Source organism: Passer montanus, unplaced genomic scaffold (genome assembly GCF_014805655.1).
Source record: "Passer montanus isolate IOZ18808 unplaced genomic scaffold, ASM1480565v1 scaffold52, whole genome shotgun sequence".
Taxonomy (NCBI): domain Eukaryota; kingdom Metazoa; phylum Chordata; class Aves; order Passeriformes; family Passeridae; genus Passer; species Passer montanus.
Window position 1 is genome coordinate 3,099,406 of NW_024370152.1, and position 20,342 is coordinate 3,119,747.

General features: G+C 40.1%; 1 protein-coding gene across 2 annotated transcripts in view; it reads left to right on the forward strand.

Moving 5' to 3' along the window:
• Positions 1 to 4,212: 4,212 nt before the first annotated feature.
• The window catches only part of SLC44A1 (solute carrier family 44 member 1), a 66,416-nt gene continuing 50,286 nt past the window's right edge, over positions 4,213 to 20,342 (forward strand). For both annotated transcript variants that reach the window (XM_039724131.1, XM_039724132.1), the window contains exons 1-2: positions 4,213 to 4,439; positions 20,108 to 20,197. In XM_039724131.1, coding sequence (XP_039580065.1) covers positions 4,413 to 4,439; positions 20,108 to 20,197 — 117 coding nt within the window. In that variant the 5' untranslated portion in view covers positions 4,213 to 4,412. The remainder of the gene's footprint in view (positions 4,440 to 20,107; positions 20,198 to 20,342) is intronic.

Here is a 20,342-nt window from a genome sequence, read left to right on the forward strand (position 1 = left end):
CACAGGGGTCTGAATAAGTCAGTGGGCTTTATCCCCTGCTTATAGGGACAGGCTGACTGCCTATTTGCCGTGTGTTTCTGCAATTCCTTCTGATGATGCGCTTCCATTAGTATTCTGCTGAAATGAGCAGAATCACCCTTAAACTTGCATTGATACATGCGTGTGAGAACTAAGTCCATTCACTGGACACATTATGGAGAGAATATGTGTGGTTCTGTATTTAAATAAATTTTAAAAACCATAAAACCAGAACAACCAAAAAGGCCAAAATTAAATAATAACAACCTCAGGAATATGGAGGCTAAGCATACTGATTTTTAAAAATTCAGAGTGGTTGCCAAGCATATATACATGCAGGTTTATTGGTAGGTGGACGAAGTCAGCAGAATGATAATAAGCAGAGTTTGTCAATTAGAAGAAGGATGCAAACACACAGACTGCAACAACACCTTGCTGGTGCAATATTCACTTTTTAGTCTGCACAACGCATTGCTTCCCATTTCATTCATGGCAAGGCCAAGTTTTGCCTACCTCTTGGTTGTGCACTTCTTTCAGAACTGAGCCTGTTCAAAAATTTCCTCCCAAAATTCACACTGAAGAACATATCAAAAAGGATATAATTATTTCTAATACTATTTCATAGGTATTTCTCTTATTAATATGGAACAAAAGATATATATTATATTGAACATAGTAAAATCCTTAGTTTTTTAAATATGGCTGAGTAAGGTCAAGATCCTGCACCTGGTGAGAAATGAAAAGGTAAATATTACCATATAATTAACGCTTTCTTCTCAGAATAAAAGCAGTTAGGACATAACCTACAATTTTCTCAAGTACTAATGACATTTCTGTCATTCTAGGGCCTTCTCTCTGTTGTTGTCTCTCTCAGTATTAGGTGGTACTTAAAAAACCCTTACCTGTCATTTTGACTCTAGCAATGAAATGAAAATACAGGTAAAGCTCTTGGCCAGAGCAGAAGGGCAGACTCAAATCTGCTATTGAAAAATAGGTAGATTCTTATTAACAGTAAATTGGGGCAGTCAGATTTGCTTTTTAGCAGCTTGTGATGTAACCATATCTTAGATCCTATTACATTCAGATTCAGTAAGGTATCCAAAAAGCACTAATCAAGAAATGCACTTAGACATATGCTTAAAATTCAACTTCTGTATTACTGAACTAAGATTCAGCAAGTCTCAGGTCAGTTCCTTCATGAAATGCCAATCTAAATAAATATAAAACTCGTAAAATTATGAAAAAGCCAGAAACTTTTAACTTTTCCTCTCCTTTGTGTGACTCACCAGACAAAGTACAGTAAAACTAGCGAGAGCCAGGCAACTACTGCTGCTGCCGTTACTGCATCCCTACCAAAACCATAACTAATTTCCTTAGTCCAGAGGCAGAGATTCTGAGATTATTTCTAACACTAGTATTTGTTCAAATAATTTCTACAGTTGTCATATATCTGCACTAAACCCCAGTAACATATGCTACAGATGACATGTCTTTACAAGCTTTTTCATAAAAGCTCCCCTAGCCAATGAAGGACTGGCATTTTTAAATCACTATAAAATTACTATTGCCTCTCTGCAGCTGCACAAAGCTTTTCATTATTGGCTAGAATGTGGGGGTGTTTTTAAGAGTCCACAGTTTTGGGGGGCAGACACTGTGTTTTAATGCATCACTCTCTTCTGATAATTCTGCTGAATATGTTTAGTCTACATGCAAAAAAGTAGGAGGCAGAATTTAATTTCCATGGCAACATTTTGAGGTCCTGAATGAAACTATTGAAGCAAAAGTCCTAAATTAGTAGGCTATTTTAAAAAAATTAATTTGGTCTGTTTAAGAGAATGACCAAATAACACATTATGGCACAGACATAATGTTTTTGATAATCAAGCAAACATAAAAGAGAAACACTGGAACAAAAGTCAATTTTATAAATGACAAAATGGAGGAACAGAGATTCTGATGGCTCCAAAGTTACATAAGAATTGGCTACAAATTTCTTGTTATCAATTACTGTGTCAGTCTCAAAATAATAATTCCTGCTAGAGAGTGTTCCTGCAAAACATTTCTTTCATGGCCACATTTTTGAACACCAGAAAAATATCTGGATAGAATGAGGGGGAATAATGAAAAAAATAGCAATTAATGTGGAAAAAGTAAAACACTATTTTAACCAGATGCTATAAAATCAGAAAATTGTGATCTTACTAATGGGTCAACAACCTTGGAGGTATTTAAAGGATATGAAGATGTAGCATTAAGTGACATGATTTAGCAGTGGACTTGGCAGTGCCAGGTTATGGTTGGACTCAATGATCTTAGAGGTCTTTTCCAACTGAAATGATTCCATTATTCTACTTGCCATTAAACTGACAAGAGCTAAAAAAACCCCAGTGTGATTCACAACTCACCCACATGTCAGTTTCTGAGTTTTTTTGGAAGCCTAACAAAACTCCTTTTCTAGTCACAAGGTCTCTTTTGCCTCATTCTGCCTGTTAAAGGATCATTTCATATTTAAGTCATTGCAACACTATTTCTAGTCATGGATATTCTACTATATTGGTAGAATAGTAGATAACTCTGCCACTGAGTAGAGAGAGTTTAAGATTCAGCAAAAACCCCCAAATTTATACAGACTATTGCTTCATAGGTTTAGGTTGTGTTCAAACACAACTGCTGGACCAGTAAACATACCTTAAAAGGGACTGAGATTAGACAGTGTGACACTCAGCTACAAGAAGGATGGGATAGAGGATCTGGGAAACTAGAAACTAGAAACTGCAGGACAATCAGTTAATCAGGCCCAGCCAGGATGGGGTTAGGAAAGTCAGGTCCTCTTTGAGCAACATGATCTCCTTTTATGACAAAGTGATAGTCCACTCCCACTAATTGCACGAGGGAAAGGCTTGTGGGTGTTGACTATCTGGACCAGAGCAAAGCATTTGACTCTGTCTCCCACAGTAATGTCCAAGGGAACCTACCTGCTCATGGCTTGGATGTGTATGCTGCTTGCTGGATAAAAAATTGTCTGGAAGGCTGAGCCCAAAGAGTGGTGGTGAGTGGCACCACATTCAGTTGACAACAGGTCACTGGGCCTCCTGGGGTAAGTATTGGGGCCTATGTAATATATTTATCATATACCTGGACGAGGGGATCGAGTGCACCTTTAGTCACTCTGCGGATGACACCACTTTGTGTGGGAATGTTGACACACTGAGGGTAGGCTGGCTCTGCAAAAGGATCTGGACATGCTGGATACCATACCAAGGCCAGTGGTAAGGCTTTGGTTCAAGAAGGTGCCAGGTCCTGCCCTTGGATCACAATAACCCCAGGCAGCGCTACAGACTGGGGTAAAAGTGGCTGAAAGTTGCATGGTGGAAGAGGGCCCAGGGATGCTGAATATGAACAGAGCCTGAACATGATACAGCAGCATGCCCAGGTGGACATGAAGGCCTATGGGATCCTGGCCTGTATCAGCAATAGCGTGGCCAGCAGGACCACAGATCCTTGTACTTGGCGCTGGTGAGGCCACACCTCAAGTCTCGTGTCCAGCTCCGGGCGCTGCAGAAGGACCCGGAGGTGCTGGAGCGTGTCCAGAGAAGGGCAATGGAGCTGGTGAAGGGGCTGGAGCATGAGTCTTATGAGAAGTGGCGGAGGAAGCTGGGGGTGTTTAGCCTGGAGAAAAGGAGGCTCAGGGTGACCTGATCACTCTCTGAACCCCCGACAGGAGCGTGCACCCCGGTGGGGGTCGGCCTCTTCCCCCACGTAGGAAGAGCCGGACGCAGGCCCTGCCCAGGGAGGCTCATATCGGATACTACAAAATATTCTTCCACCATAAGGCTGCTGAGGCACTGGAACAGGCTGCCCAGGAAAGTGGTTGAGTCACTATCTCTGGAAGTGTTAAAAGAAGTGTATAAATGGTGCTTGATTCTGCTACAAAATGTTGCCGGCAAATGCGTATGTACTACCAGGCCATACGATCAGGTCTTCCTCTCAGCCGGCAGGCTCTCAGAGACTCGGCAAGCCCCGCTGATCCGAGCTTGGTTTCCACAGGCAGCTGCCCCCACCGCGCACCTTGCCGTGGGGCGAGCGCTGAGGAAAGACGAGCTCGGAGCTCGCCCGACTCCCCATCAGCAGCCGCCGCCGCCATTACCACACCGGAAGCGGCCGCGGCAGGAGGGATGTAGCCCTCCCCCGAGCGTTCGCCGGGGGGAGGAGGATGAGGGGGCGCCGCGGCGGCGCTTGTGGTGCAGCCGCGCTCGTCTGACCGGGCCCCGCGGTCCCCGCCGCTTCCTCCGTGCCGCCCTCCGTACGCCCCGCCCGCGCCGCCGCCCGGGGCGGGAGAGTCGCGGAGAGTGGATGCCTAGCGGGCACCCACGGGGCAGAGACCCGCGGACGCCATGGGCTGCTGCAGCTCCGCCGCGCAGGTGAGTGGCTCCCTTTTCCCACCGCGCCGCCCGGCGCTCAGGGCCCTGCCGCGCCTGGCCCGGCCCCGCTCCCCGCCCCGGCTGTGCCCCCCCGGCCCCGGGTCTGCCCATGTCGCCGTCCTGTGGCTGCGCAGCCGCTCGTCCCCTCCGCAGCCCCGCTCTCTGTCGGCCGTGCCGCCCCTTGTGCCCCTCTCAGCACGGCTTGCCTCATGCTAAGCGCCGCTTTGCCGCCTCCCACCACGGAGCCCCGCTTTCCTGTGGCAGTGCATCCCCCTCGCTACACCTGTAGCGCCGTTCTCCCGTGGCTGCGCACTCTCCTGCGTCCCAGTCTGTAACCACACTCTGTCATGGCTGGGCACCCATTGCTTTCCCTCCCCACTTGACGCTCTTCGACCAACAGCTCTGCTCTCCCGTGACTGCGACCGCCTTGCTTTCCCCTGCCGTAGCCTCGCTGTTTCGTGGCTGGGTACACCCCCTTACATCCACTCGCCCTTCATGCACATGAACTGTGCACCTTTTTGCTCCCTCTGTAGCTTTTCCCTCTCATGGCTGTGCACCCCACGTTCACCCCCCACCATAGCCTTACCATAGCTCCTTACCATGCTACGCACTTCCATCCTCTGTGTACTGTGCTATGTGGTGCTTCTCCTGTGGATCATTTTCACCTTGCCCCTTCTTCCCCAGCCCTTCTTTGGCGTTGCAATCTGTGGCGTACCCTGCTCCACTTCCCTGCCATGTCTGCAGCTGCAGACCTCCCAGTTCTCACCTGCCATCCTCACAGTGCCTTGCACCACTGTCCTGTGATCCCCACCCCAGCTCCCCCAGCCATACCTCAGTACATCTCCCTAGATAGCTCTGCATGCCCTGCCCTGCCCTTCCCTGCAGCATGTTCTTTGAGGTCCCTACTACCCCACCCGACAGAGAGAAGCTATTCCGTGGGAGAAAAGTCATCAGGCCCAGGGCATCCCTCAAGTCCACTGCCTCTGGAGAGGGACACAGTCCTAATCCCAGCCTCCTTCCTCACTCTATGGCCAAGGTGCCTCCCTACATCCATTTCCCTGTGTGTGATTGGTCCCGTGCACATCTCTTGTTTCCGAGGCCGGTTTTTCTTTCTTCCCCCTCCCCCTTCGCTCTCTTTTGCCCGTACTGACTCCTTTTTTTCCCCCAGAGTGGTGCTGCCAGGCAAGGCACAATCGGGAGCTCCACCCAGTGCTCCAGTTTGCGGCTCTGATTCCCATTTTAACTTTGCCTTTGAACAACACAGCCAAAGCTATGCTGGTTTTTTTTCTGCGTGGCTTTTTTCTGAAGGCTGTAGTACAAACGATCACGACTGATGCCTCGGCTGTGCTTTGCTCGCTTGTAAATGTTAGTTTCCTTTGGCTGTATCACTTGCAGTGGCTGAATCCAGCTTCCAGCAGATTGCTTATGTGGGAAAGTCCGTTTCTGCTGTCCCAGATGACTCATCACAGAGATGAGTTTTTGTAGCTCATCCGTTCAGGCGGACTTTTATTTTTATATAAGAGCTCTGTCCTTCCAATGCAGAACACTGCGGAGAGCTGTCCAGTTGCAATAGGAAACCTCCTTTCTGTGTAGCAAATATGCTGCAAAGAGAAAGGCAATCAGCTTTATGGTGCATGAAAAAATGGTTTGAAGTAAGAGAGTGAGATATATGCTAGATGTTAGGGGCAGATTTTGAAATTGTTCAGTCACTGCAGTAGACTGCCAGAGGATTTTGTGAAGTCTGTGTTGTTTGAGGTTTGCTAAAAAAAAACCCCAACATGTTAGATAAACATCTGTCAGGAGTGGCATAAGGAAAGCTGATACAGACTCGGAGCACTGAGAGTGAAGTTGATGTTTTGAAGTAATGTTTTCAAGTATTTGCCAACCTTATTTTCTGTTATTCCTATCCAAATTGCTTATTTTAAGTGCTTTCTAGGCCCTTTCTAGCTCTTCTGTATGAATTTGAATCGCAGTTCTTTTCTTAAAGAAAAATGCAGGCTTATTTGTGGGTAATGTTAGAAGAGGAGTCTGTATATTTAGCCTGTTCATGGGTTTCAGCTGACTGATTTTATGTTTTAGTGAAATTTGTGTTCTGCTGCCAGGTTGTGTGATGTTAATAGTATTCTACTAAACTTTTCATTTGCCTTCCTTATTTATGGCAAGATACAACGCAACAATTGAGCTTTGTACCCCATATACATATGACTGAGGTATAAAGAATGGCAGTTTATTTAATTTTCTGGCTGTAAGCAAAGGAAATCCAAATCAAAAGCTAGTTGCTAAGTATTTTATTGGCATATAAATATGATATTGTACATGGATTACAGAAACCTTGCTGTATACCCTACAACACTACATTAGGTCCCAATGTCTGTCCTATCATCCCTTTTATAATGAAAAAAAAGTTGTGTTCCTCATCTACCATGGTCTTTGCAGTTCCTCTTCTTACATTTTTCCTGGGCAGGAGTCCATCAGACATTCCTTCACATTTCCTCGTCTACTTTTTTCTTCTCCCTTTGTAGTTTCATACTGGTCTTTGGCATAATCTCTCCTCTTATTGTGAATGCCCTCATTCCTTATGACTTTGTTTTCAAGTAGATTTCTCATTAAGTTTATTTTTCAGCACTCTATCCTATTTGATCTTCATCTGCTAATCCCCGTTTCTGTTTCTGACACAAATTATTACTTCTGTTTTGATTCTGCCAACCATCTTATCTGATTACTGCATCCAAGTCCCTTTCTCATGACTACCACCTTCTCCTCTCATTTCTGATAATGCATCTACCTGTGACTGATTGTTGAACTGAATAGATTTCTTTTTAGTTTTATTCATAGCTTTTATTTCATACTCAGTTATCCATTTTTCCCCCCTAGATATGTTCCTCAGTTCCTTTGCTTTGCAGGCTGTCTAAAGGCCTCTATCTTAGGCCTTTTTCTATGCCCCTTCCCCAGCATAATCTAAAGGTTTCCAGAGAAAAACTGATTAGAATTGACATGTTTACCTTTATTCAGTACTATTGATTCCTACTTACAGAGATGTATTCTCATGTTTGTTTTCTGCTTTTTCTGCCTTTTTAACTACCCAAAGCCCCATTTATTCAGTTTTTCTGTTTTCATTTGAAATTTCAGGTTTTTACATCCTGCTGCCATCTTATTCCCTTCCTCATTTTATTCTGAGTTGCTATTCTTTATCCTTAAAAATAACAGCACTCTAATCTGTTTCCCTTCTTTCCAGATTCCCAAACAGAGAAATGCATGTTTGTTGTCACACATTCTTTCCTTTTCATATTAAATTAATTCCAGTCCAGATTCTTTGTTATGCTGAAATTGTCTTCAGTTAATATCTCTACAGGCTTCTTGTGCCCAAGGTGCAAGGATTCCATGTCTTTCTTACCCTTCTTGGTCTCTGTTGCTTTCAATAGCATACGTAATCCTCTGCCACATGATGTCTTATTCTCCCTGGGATGTCTGTAGTGCCACAGAACTTTCTGAATTGGAAGGAACCCACAAGTGTCATTGACTCCTACTCTTAAGTGGGTGGTCCATATAGGGATAGTACTGTTTGCAATTATTCACTGCCTTCTACTCCCTTGTTATTGTTTATTTGGCACTACTTCTGTCTGTGGTTGTTCTTCCAGTGTTTCCCCACTTTTGTTAACTTCTTATTTTAACAAATTTATCAGCTTTATCTGTTAAGAGTCATGTTAAATTCAGCTTAATGCAATTATACCAGACTTTCTTCCAGATGAACGAATTCTTTCTGTTGCTCCACTGCTGTTTTGCCTGCTGAGGCAATTAGAAAGGGGGTACTTCATTTCCAGTTTCTTTCTTATTTCCATTTTGGTATTCCATGGTTGCACAAAGTTTTTTCACTTTCCCTGGTGTAGCATCTTCTATGATCTCCGCTATTTCTTTATCATCCCAACTAGAATTCTTGTTTACTTCTTGTTCCTTTTCAGTGTTACCTGTTGTTTCTCCTTGGTGTTGCCAGGGTGTTGTCATCTTTTTTTCTTTAGGCGGCTTGTGCAATCCTGTACTTATTTAGGATCACTAAGCTGTCATGTCATGTTTTTGTGCTTGCTGTCTCTTTACTATCACCATCTTGAACCTTAGTTTGTAGAGAAAAGCTTGTGCAATGTCGGCTGCATCTTAGCAGTTGTCTTAAAGCAGTCTTGTTTATCTATTGTTAGTTATCATAAACAGATCTTCCTAAGATTTGTTTGAGTTATTGTTTAGCCAAAGTGTGCTATCCTATATGAGATGAAAACCTGTAAAGGAAGGGACAAATATTGATGTGGGGGATTTCTATCTTCTGTCTGGTATTGCTGTTACTTGTCAGTAACTTCATGTTGTTTTAAGCCCACTGTCCTCTCTTGGCCCTATCTTTATCTTGAGATGGGCGTTTTCAAAAGAAAGTTGCTTCTGTCTGGATGCATCTTTTTTTGTCATGGATCTGCTGTGCAACAAAGCTTAAGCTTCTTCTTGCTTTTGATGGAGGTAACTCTAGTTTGAGTTTGTGGGGCTTTTTTTTTTTTTGTATGTTTGTGCTGTTTGGGAAATGATCTTCCCTATCTAAATGTAGGGATCTTTTTAGCAAATAGTGCAGAAGTTCTGAGTTGTTAAAATAACTGCATTTCTTTCAAATCTTTAGTTTTACTGAGGAAGAAAAATGGAGTTGAGTGCTGGTATTCTCTTCCCTGGCTTTTCATTCTTCTCCTTTTCCAATGATATTTTCTTCTATGTCGCAGCATCAATCCATTTTAAAACTGGATTTTAAGGAAGCAGTTGTTGAAGTTCATCACTCCTATGTTGCCACAACTGTTAGGCTGTGCTGCAAATCTGTTTGTTTGAACTAATCCATACAGGTTTTTTGTTTGTTTCTTTTTAAGCAAGAAAACTTATTTCATAGTATAACTCAAATCGCTCCACTGATCTGATTTGTAGCACACTTCTGTAAAGTTTGCATTGTTATATCTGAGGGGACAGAAATTCATAGATAGTGAAAGGGAATGAGGTGTAGGGAGAGACAGACCTTAAACTGCCTTCTCATGGAGCAGTTGTAACAAAATCTCTTCTCCCTTCCTGCTCTTCTACCATGGTAGTAGCTGATAGTAGTTAAAAGGTGTTTGCTTTGGCAACGTGTTATAGGAAACAAGGCAATTTATTGAAGTCTTAGTGTTTGTGTTGCAGTTATACAATACTCCATGTGTTTAAAATAAACTTACACCTTTTTACATTAGTGACTTAATCTACTGTATGTGTGAGAGAAGCTTGAAATATTGCTGGAAACTGAAGGCATGACTGGGAAAAACAAAACACATGTTATTCTTCGTGGTTTTAGTGGTGACCTTGGTTTTTGAAAGATGGTAAGAACTTCCCATTATAAGAGGAGATGAAGACAGATCATCCCTTAACTTTCCCTTGAGCATTTACTATCAAAACAACATTTAATAAATCTGGAGTTCCTAATTTTTTGCAAAAGTGAGTAGTTCTGATGGAATATCTCTTCCAACCATTATGGGCAATACAGATTACTAATTGTACATCAGCTGTATATCTTAAGTTGTCAGAGGTTCTCACAGTCAAATGAGTTTAAGGGGCATGAAAAAATGCCTGTTTCGTTCTGGGCATGGGTACATGGAAGAAGACCAGACAAATAGTGGCATTGATGAAGGGAAACAGAAGGAATTGTGAATTCTCCTTCCAGGAGACTGCCTGATTTCCCTCTCAATATATTGACAGTAGATGAGGCTTCTGTTCTAGCCTCTGGTAAGCAGATATGGTAAGAAGGATGAAGTGTACAAGCAGGATCCAAGAACATGCTAATGATAAAGCATCTCATGGAATTGCTTCTCTATTTTTGATCTGTAAGCTCTGTTACTTTCCTGTGAAGCATGAGATGTCCTTTCATAACTGCTTGTTGTCACAAGCAACTGCACAACCTGTGCAAATAATTCCTTTTGATCTTAACACAGAAATATTTGAACTACATATATACTTGTGAGTACTCTATAAAATCCATTGAGTTTTTTATACTGAGGACTAGCTGATCTGAGGTTCAGATTACCTTTCAGTTGTATCACTTCTTAAAATTTGTAGGTAGTGAGTTATTTCCTTTGTCAGGTAATTCAAACATCAATGTTTTAAGAGCCTCAGGAAGTGATAGTTTGTACTGGGAGCAAGCATGGGACAGCAAAAATTACAAAATCTATAAAATTTTTGCATTTTTTTTTTATGAAGTGAGAACAGTTTTGGATAAGACTGATTATCTTGCATTGTTAATAGTGAATGCTAAATCCAAAACTTGTTATTGTAATCTATTTGGCATTGAGACTGCTGTCAGCCATCAGAATTTTAGGTTAATAATTGTGAGGGTATGTTAAGTATCACCCAACTGATGGCTTTATTTGTCATTATGAAGAAATGAAGTGTTTAAGTAGTGAGTTTGTCAACTGTCTTAATGCTGCTTACTCTGAAGGCAAGCTTACTCTGAAGGCAAGTAACTGCATGCCTTTTCTGTATTTGGGCTGATTATAATTTTTGTTCATATGAACTTAGCTCAGAGATTTATTTTGTGAAAAGTAGAATTTGCATAACAATTTTACAGAAACTGTCTTTGATACTTTGTGTCTTTCCCCCTCTGAAGCAGCCTTTGGAAAATTGTGTAAATTTTATGCTTGCCTTCTAAAAAAATGGTTATGCAGTGTTGTCAGGCTACTTCTACCAGTCGACTAAACTGATTACTAATTTTTACCTTTGTTTTATGAAACTCTACTGAAAGCTTGGTTATAATTCTTTGAGAAAGAGTTTGTATTGGTGAATATCTAATAAGGTTCTTTTAGGTCATTCTACCATTTTGACGTTTCCCAGACCGACACAGTAAAGAAATATTATTGCCTTCATTGGCCTGCTTTTGCTAGATCCCTTCTTTTTTTTCCCTGTGTTTTTTTGTGTGGTTGGGTTTTTTCAGGTTTGTTTGTTTGTTTGTTTGTTGGTTTTTTGTTTGTTTTGGTTGTCTTTTTTGTTTGTTTTGTTCTTTTAAATCTTCTAGCTAAGCAATTTTCTAATGTGGAATAGAAGTGTGTAATTGTATGACAACAGCCTCAAGAGCATCTGTATGTATATTTAAGAAGAGAGAAGTGTCAACTTCATTTTGAAGTTCAGCTTTACAGTCCAAAAATTAAGTTTAACTCTTCTTTAATATTTCAACACCCAGTATGCAATGCATTATAAGAATAGAAGATGATTGCTGGTATATTGAAAAGCAGATTCCATACTGCATTTTTACATGCTATTTTCTAGCATCTGATATTTTTATCACTAGTATTGCTAGACTGTGGTTGAGAGCATGATGAGCAGAACATGGTGACTTGTACCTGATCGTATATGTTGTGCCTGCTCTTAATTAATGTAGTTAAAGCAGCTGTCTATAGCAGAAATGAGCACCGGCCTGTTTTGGTTTGGTTTTGTTTTAAATTGAAATCACTCTTGCTGCTCTCCAGATATATTATTTGACTGAGGAAGAGACCTCTGAATGTTGTATGCAGATCTACAGAAACAAAACAGGAAACCCATTTAAGTACTTTTTTGAAGGTCATGGTAACCATGTCCTGCAAATGCTTTGTCAGACTTCCGATAGTTTGCAGTGAAAAACTGCAAAATTATTGCCTAGTTATAAGGAAGTATGCTTATGCAATAAGCTAAGGGCTTGACATATTCTTTCCTTTTCCATTCTCCTCCCACTTTTTCTTACATAAATCAGATAGAGCTTTCTTAGTATTAGTTCCTGTTAATCTAATATACTTTCAGTGTCCTCAAGCGCTGCCCTCTTATTATATAATTGTGAGTGTTTTTCTTTCTTGTTATGCCAGAATTTTGAACCTGTAAGTCAGGACTTTGTATTTAAGTAGCTTTGATTTTCACTTGGCAAACACATTTGAATATAGGATGCATTTTGAAGGAATGTGTATCAAACTGCTATGAATATCCCTTTAAGTGGCAACACTGTTAGTTCTCACAGCAGTGGTGTACAGGCCATGAGCTCCTAATGAGCTGTGGTTTACATGAAGACAGTGCAAAGAACAGGGGCAGCATTTTCTATGGAACGTCCTCCACATTTCATGTGGAGACCAGTAACTGGAGAATTCTGCCCTGGGATTCCTGGTGGGTTTTTTGGGTGCATTTCAATGTCCTGCAATAAAGCTAACATTTGAATGTAAAGTGTGTTTTTAATTGTATGTTTTACTAGTCATAAGTTAGGAAATATTTTGTAATTTGGGGTTCACAGTCTGTGGAAGTAATAAAATTTGAAATTCTGTGAAACAGGTTGATAATCAAGTAGAAAATTCAAACGTAGTGCAGTAACTTGGTATGTGCAAAATGTCTTCAGAAGTGAAGAAGTGTTTTGATTGTTTGGTTTTGTGATTCTGGGAGGGGTTCTAGGTTTTTTGTGGGGGGTTGTGGTTTGTTTTGGTTTTGTTGCTTTAGGTTTTTATTATTGCTATTGTTTGCATGACTGATCTTTTATTAATGATTAAGAACCATGAAAGTACCGAAATTGCATTGAAATGTATATTTTAAGGCCCTGAAAAATATTACTGTGATATTTGCAAAATATCCTTATTTATTGTTTTTTTGAAATAAATACTTAATGTATAATGAAGAAAAGAAAACTAAACACTTTTGAGGCTAAAAAACAGGGCTTTTGTCTGCAGATGGCCTGATCTCTAAACTTCAAAACTGCAACAGGTGGGCTGATCATGTCAGCTTTATTTAATCAGCTGTGTTATGTTTCAAGATAAATATTTAAGTTGTTGATTGAGGTGGAGGCATGTAATCAAGGAGTGTTGAAGCAATGTTTAGTATGAGTTGACTAAAGATGAATGGAAGATGATCTACAACACAACATATGCTAAATTCAAGAGTGAAGTCCCCATGTATGAGTTTTCAGGGTAAACAGCCTTGTATTACACCATTAGTAAAACTGTGATACCTTATGTGATCTCAATTTTGTTTACCTTATGTTAAAAACTTATGAATACTATTGATGCTATTAGCAAAATAGAAGATGTGGACATATTGAATTCATGGTATTCTTGATATCTGAAGAGAGGCAAAGCATAAATTCATTACCTTTTGGTGCATAAAGCAGTATTACACCATCAGAAAACTTCTCCTAACATTATTTCTGAGTTTCATAAGAGATAGGTCCATCTTTTCAGTGAACAGAGCATTGGAGAACAGGTGGTTCTCCAATTGTGAAGTCGTTAGGAAAATAAGGATGTGGGTGCCTATGTGTAAAATACAGTAAGACACAGTAAAAACACAATAAGATGAAATATGGCTCTAGGTCCAAAGTGTGATTAGCATCTGCTTTGCAGTAAATTGAAAAATAGACTGTTTTGTAATGAGATTGAAGGAGAAATTCCACAAAAATGGAATGCTGGATTTCCCTGTGAGTTGAATGTCCTATTATGGAGTCCATTTTGGAACGACCCCAAGGTGTTTTGGCTTCTTTCTAGAGATGACTGGGACATGCTGCAGTAGTGTTACAGTGACAAGCTCTTTTGTCCCTTTAAGTAGGAGACATTGCTTTGGTTTTCTGTCTCTAGCAACTCAAGCTTCTGCCTCCCATGAGAATGCAACCATTAGCAATGGTTGAGGTTGGAGCAATAGTCCTCTTCTCTAGAAGTAGATCTAGGCCAATTAGTTTGGCCTATTAATTATTAATTATTTTAGTATTCATGGAGGTATTCTATTGATACAATGTAGTTCGTTCATCCAGGGAGCTGATATAGTTTACTAGAGTAAAAGTTTGCACTTGCTGGTGGGTGTTCTTGTTCTAGTACTAATGGAGTGTACCAATAATATGCTTTACAATGAACAAGTTTTATTTTGAACCTGAGAGATTGTCTGAACTCATGATAGAGTTCTGTAAGCTGCTGTTTAGTGATTTGACTGAACACCTTATAGGTCATGCACAGGAAGTCTGTAGGGAATGGTGAACATTTTAACTAAGTCATTTGTGTACAGTGTTCTTGGACTTCCTGGTGGAGTAAGCTAAGGGTTTTCTATAAACATATAACATGGTAATGTCATGAACTGAAAATGTGCTTCATTCTTCAAGACTTTGTGCTGCACACTTAAACAATAGATTCACCACATGAAAGTTTTATAGAGAAAACTAGTTTACTTGAGTTTTATTTTTGTTCTCAGAAGTGTACTTTGTGTGGAATTGAGTGTCTGCTTGGGGTCAGGACTCGTGGTCTCTTTCTCTTTAGGCTGTAGCATCGAAGTCTGTTTGGAGGTGGAAGAAGTTTCATTAGGATAATATGCAGCTGCTGCTAGGTCTTCTTTTAAACAGCTGCATAGTGTAGAAAAGTCTACCATGTCTTGGACAGAAAAATGCCATATCTGTTAGACCTCTTGCATTGGAAACAGTTTGGTAAACTAGTAAATTATGGCTTATTTGTAGGTGGAATGCTTCACAGTAAAGGTCAACATGTGATTAGTACTGTTCTTTAGCTTGTAAAGATGTAAAATGGGTAAAATACCATCTCCTTAAATGGCCATTAGGAAACACTGATAAATGTTTCGAGAACTCTCTTTTTGTTCTGTGTGGGTATGTTTCAATAGCGTTTGAAGGTGCAGGGTTAAACTCAGCTTGCAGAACAGCTTCTGAACTGGATGACTTCTTGGTCATCACCTTTTTAACCTGGCTTGCCTATTTCCCAGGGAGCCATGCCCTTACATGTAATTTGGTTGCCTGCACCAGTATTGCAAATGGACCGTCCAATTTTGAAGGGTTTAACTTGCATCATAGGTGTAAAATTTATGTATTCTATACTCACAATGCTAGTGGAATAAACCAAATGCTATTTACATGATCAGCTGAATTACTGGTACTTTATCAGAACCATTCTAGGAAAGGTGGATGTTGCAGGACTTTGGGAGTTTCCACAAAAGATGCCAATCGGGATGAGAATCCTTTTTTACCTCTAAAACCATTTATTAATGCTGTGTGCACACTGTGGCTGTTTGTCTTCTATGAAGATAGTTAGCTAAACAATAATTTCTGAATTCTAATTTAAATAAACAAAGAGCAGTTATGTCTGTTTACTCTTCTGTATTGAATTACAGTTGTATGTATTCTGAGTCAGGATGTTATATCAAGGTGATGAAACAACAGAGAATTTAAAGGAGATGTAGTTAGATTAATATGGTTCCTGGGGATAGGGTTTTGTAACAAATTATCATGTTCATATACAAATTGGAATAGCCCTATACTCTCTAGCTGCTTATACTCACTAGCTAAAGTGGAGCCTAGAATCTAATCTCTAGGCTCTGACCTGCAACTCCTTTTCATCCAGTGGTTGTAACTCATGCCAGTTCTTCACTGGGTTGTCCTTGATTCAGCCCTCCTGCCTCACTAGCCCCTGAATTTTCTTTTTCTTGAAATGTGTCATCTGACCACCACAAGACTTTTTCTTTCTGCTTCTTGTACCATCATATGTTGCAACATCATCAGTTGATAGCGGATTCCATCTTTATCCTTATCTTATTCACGTTTTTGCTATTTACCCACAGCTTGATTTTCTGTATGTGTAGTGCCACAGATGTTCTCTAATAGGCTTCTTGCTTTAGTCTCATCACTCCCAAATTTTACATTGCATGAGACATGTTGTGTTTAAAATAAATTCTCTGTAGCTCCCTGCATCTGTATTCTCTTGTTAAAATGCTGTGTTTTTTAATATTTTTATGCTTTTATATGGGTTTCTCTCTGGTTATGGCATATGAGTGCTTGTATGGCAGCGTCTAGTACTGCTACCACATTTAACAGTGAAAGTGGTTTTGGCTATGCTGGTTCTGGAAATTCCTGTACTGAAGTATATTGCAATATGTAGAGGAAACCTACTCTGTGGTGCTGGAAAGGTATATTTTGTAAGTGGCAGCAAGAAAGAAATGTGGTTTCTATTTTTGTTTTGGAGTTATTGGATGCAATGAATACCAAGAAAATAACCTCTTTTTATTTTGTATTTGCATGCAAGTACTTTTAGTCCTGAGAATGTGTAGCTCTGAATTCAGCTAGGAAAAGCCAGTAGTTAATGTCTCCTTAGAGAGCATAGTGTAAATTATGAAAGCTCTGTTTTAAGGGAAAACTTTAAATCAATAAAATAATTTTCAAATTTTTTTTTGTCTAGCTTTCTTGCATAAGCAAACATTGCAGGCTCCTAATCTATGGGGAAGAAAAGCTAAAATGAGTAGAGGTGCTGATTTAGGACGTCAGGCAAAGCATGTCTACTGAAATGTTATGACGTTTCAGTCACAATGGATACAAAGCATAGTTTACAGATTGCAGAACAAACAACATTTGTTAGGTCTTACATTGACCATAGATTAACAATTTATGTCGCCAAAGCATGAAAATCAGTCTGAGTAAATGCCTAAGGGGGTAGGGTAGACAGGGAGCAATCACTGGGGAGACACAGACACTAACATCAAAGACAAGGATAAAGGACTGTGAAGCTATGGAACAGGACTCATTGGGAATCTAGAATACAAGGAAGCAACTGGGAGGAAAATAATAGACAGATAATGGTAGCTAGCTTGGGTTTTAGTGAGATCTGAGGACAAGAAAGATTGGACAGGCTACAGAAGAGAGATGTTGTTTTAAACATGTATAATTTCATACCTTGTTACCACTGTAGGCAGTTAAATTTTAAGTTAGTAAGTATCTAGCACCTGTTGAGTTTCCTGCTGGATACTTTTTGCTTAAAGTACCTTTTTTTTTGTTGTTGTTTTTGTTATCTCCTTGGGGTTTTTTAAATCGTTTGGGTTTTTTTGGGGGGTTTTTTTGGGGGGGGGGAGGGGGTTTGTTTTGTTTTGTTAATGAGTTTTTCGAAGTTGGGTGGGTTTTTTTTTCCAGCAGAGTAAGAACCATAGGCAGAGAATTAATTTATCTGTGTAGCTGTCTGACTATGTTCTATGTTATGGCATTTCGAGTTTCTTTATGACATATAAATTGCAGTCCACTTAGTAAGTAAAATGGATTACTTATGGTAACTGTGACTAGTCAGACAACTGAAATCCTTGCCAGAGCTATTCTAGAGGCTTTTAAAAATCCTATTAAAAGATTTTGTATGCAGATGGTAGAGAGAGGATAAAAAAAAACCCCAATAAAACAATCAAAGCACACTCTGCAGTGCATTTTGCTGCTCCCTCCTTTGCCAAGGGCAGTTTGCTCTTAAGACAGCAGCTGTAGCTGAAATTTATCCCTGCTGTTTGTAAATAACAGTAAATTTCTAAAGAATCTAGAGTTCTTGGAGTGATATTAGGAATAGGAAGTACGAAGCCTTACATATTTTATGCAATGATGATTATGCTAATTATAACAACATAAATGTCAAAATCTTGTTGTAAATGTTAGGTTCAAAGAGTGTGTTAGCTATAAGTGAGAACCTCCAGGATAAGAAGATTCAGTTTTGTTGAATGCGGGCTGTAGAGTGCATAATGTGACTGTTTAGCACCTCTCGCTACTGGTTATTGTGCAAAATCTAAAGAAGTTTCACTGTTCAGATCCTACAGTGACTTTGCAGTTTGAATTACAATGGTATTTATCGCATCTGTAAAACTGTATTTGTTACATCTGTGAGTGGAACTTCCTTAAAAGATTGCAAAATTAGCTTGGAATTCCCTAATGTAAAGTTGGATTACTTAGAAAACTGTATTTTTTGAAGTGTGATGCATGCAGGATTTAATTTGTTTACCGAATTTTTAGCTTTCTAATGGTAGTATATGAAAATGGTTGCCTTGTGCTTGTGGATTTAAAAAAAAGCCAAAGTCATGAATAGCAAAAAATCACCTTGCTAATATCAGCTAATGTCATGTAAGTTACATGCTATTGCTTTTTTTAAAAATTAAAAATATGCAAAATACACACTGGAGATAAAAGTTGTTGACAATTCATCCAGCCATTCTCTTTTAATTCAGTACTGACAATTGCTACCTTGTCAGCAAAATACTGAAGATTATTCAGTGTTGTGGTCCGTGGTGGTGGCGGACGCAACCTTCCCTGAGAGCATCTTGTGCCGGGTAGGAGCCGCAGGAACACTAGCGCACATGGACATACAGATGAAGCAACTCAACAGTGGAGACACAGGAGGGTCCAGGCATGGAGGAGTTCCAACGTGCTTTATTTCAGGCCACACTGAAGGCGTCCAGGGGCCAAAGACAGGGAGCAAAGGAGGGTATAGGATATAAACACGGGGAAAGATGAGGCAGAGGAGAGTATCAGGGATCCAGCGAACTGAGGGCTCAGAAGTGGTACACAGGGAAGGGACCAATAGAGAATGCCAGGGTGGATAGGGGGAGACATAAACCAATGGGAAGTCAGGGAAGGGAGAGCTAACTAGAATATGAACACAGAAGGGTAAAAGGGGTAGGGTAAGCCAATGGGCTAATGGGGAGGGCAGAACTGGGACAAATTAGCATAGTGCTGCAGAGCACCATGGGGAAACTTCTTTTGTCGCCCTGAGTAGTCCAACTTTACCCTGAGCTGTGAGGCATGCCTAGAGCCTCAGGTGCATCTCTCCAGGGAATTGCAGTTGCGCGCTCCCCAGCAGTCTCACAGGCCTCCACACTTCAGAGTCTTAAGAGAAAAAAAATAAATTCATAATTTGAACAGTTTATGCCCTTTGCTCTGTCTCTGCAGAGGGCTGTTGTGTATGTAGTCTTTTTTTTATCAATACCATTTTCTTCCTTAAGGATTAAAACGGTGTCTGCAGTTTTCGGATTTCAGTCAATATATCTAAAAATGCAGTGTTTGGGAGCCTGTTGAAAAAGCTTGTCTGTGTAACTGTGTATTTTTAAAAGTAGCTGTAATCAGTATTTTTGTTATAACAAATTCTGATTTGCTGGTTAGTTTTGTACTACAGCAAGTGCTTATTCTTTTCCTGAAAGCTTTTTGTCTAAATGACTGTTTATAAGACTCTAATTATCTTAGCAATGTATACATACTTGAGAATTTTTACCTCATGAGCAGCAAACTATCTGAATTGCTTACAACTACCTCCATCGCTGAGTATTCCAACCTTTAATTATGCAACTTTCATTTCTGACACCATAGCAATACAGATGAAGGACTTTTTCACTGAAGTGTAAAGCTCAGCTGCCTTATAGCAGGTAGAAAATTGTTCCTTAAATAGCAATTTATTGCCTCTTTTCTACATGCATAGTTCTTGTTCAGCCTGCCAATAGTATTTGAAAACTTATGGGTTTTTGAAAAGTTTAATCCTTCCTGCAAATCACATTACTGAAAGGTAGCTGTGGAAGACTACATAGAAGATATTGTCAGTTTCATGCCATTGATTTTTGTTTTCTGTTAATCAAAAGACAAGAAAATCTGTTTTGTGGATAAATATTTCTAAATTTCTGGGTAAATTAAATATTTTCTGGGTAAATAACTATTTGGTGATCTAGCTCCTATGGAGGCACTTATTTTGGAATCTTACATGAGCCTTACTCTTTAAGTCTTTCAACTAAGGTTCTTCAACTATCTTGGCATTTAAAGATACTCCTGCTGTAGGTAAATTGTCTGTAGAATAATTTTCTGCCTTTTTCTATTATGAGCAGACAAAGTGTTGTTAACCTCATCTCTCTTCTCACACAAGAGTTCCAAGCGAGAGTGGAAGCCTCTGGAAGACCACAGCTGCACAGATGTACCATGGCTGCTCTTATTCATCCTCTTCTGCATAGGAATGGTGAGTAAAACTCAAGAGGATTTTGTAAATGTTATATAGTTAAGGAGTTTGCATTCATAAGAAAGGAATTTTAAATTCTGTCAGTAACTTAGTCACTGGCAAAGATCAGGATATATTTGCCCGAGAACCATTAGCTGTAGAACAG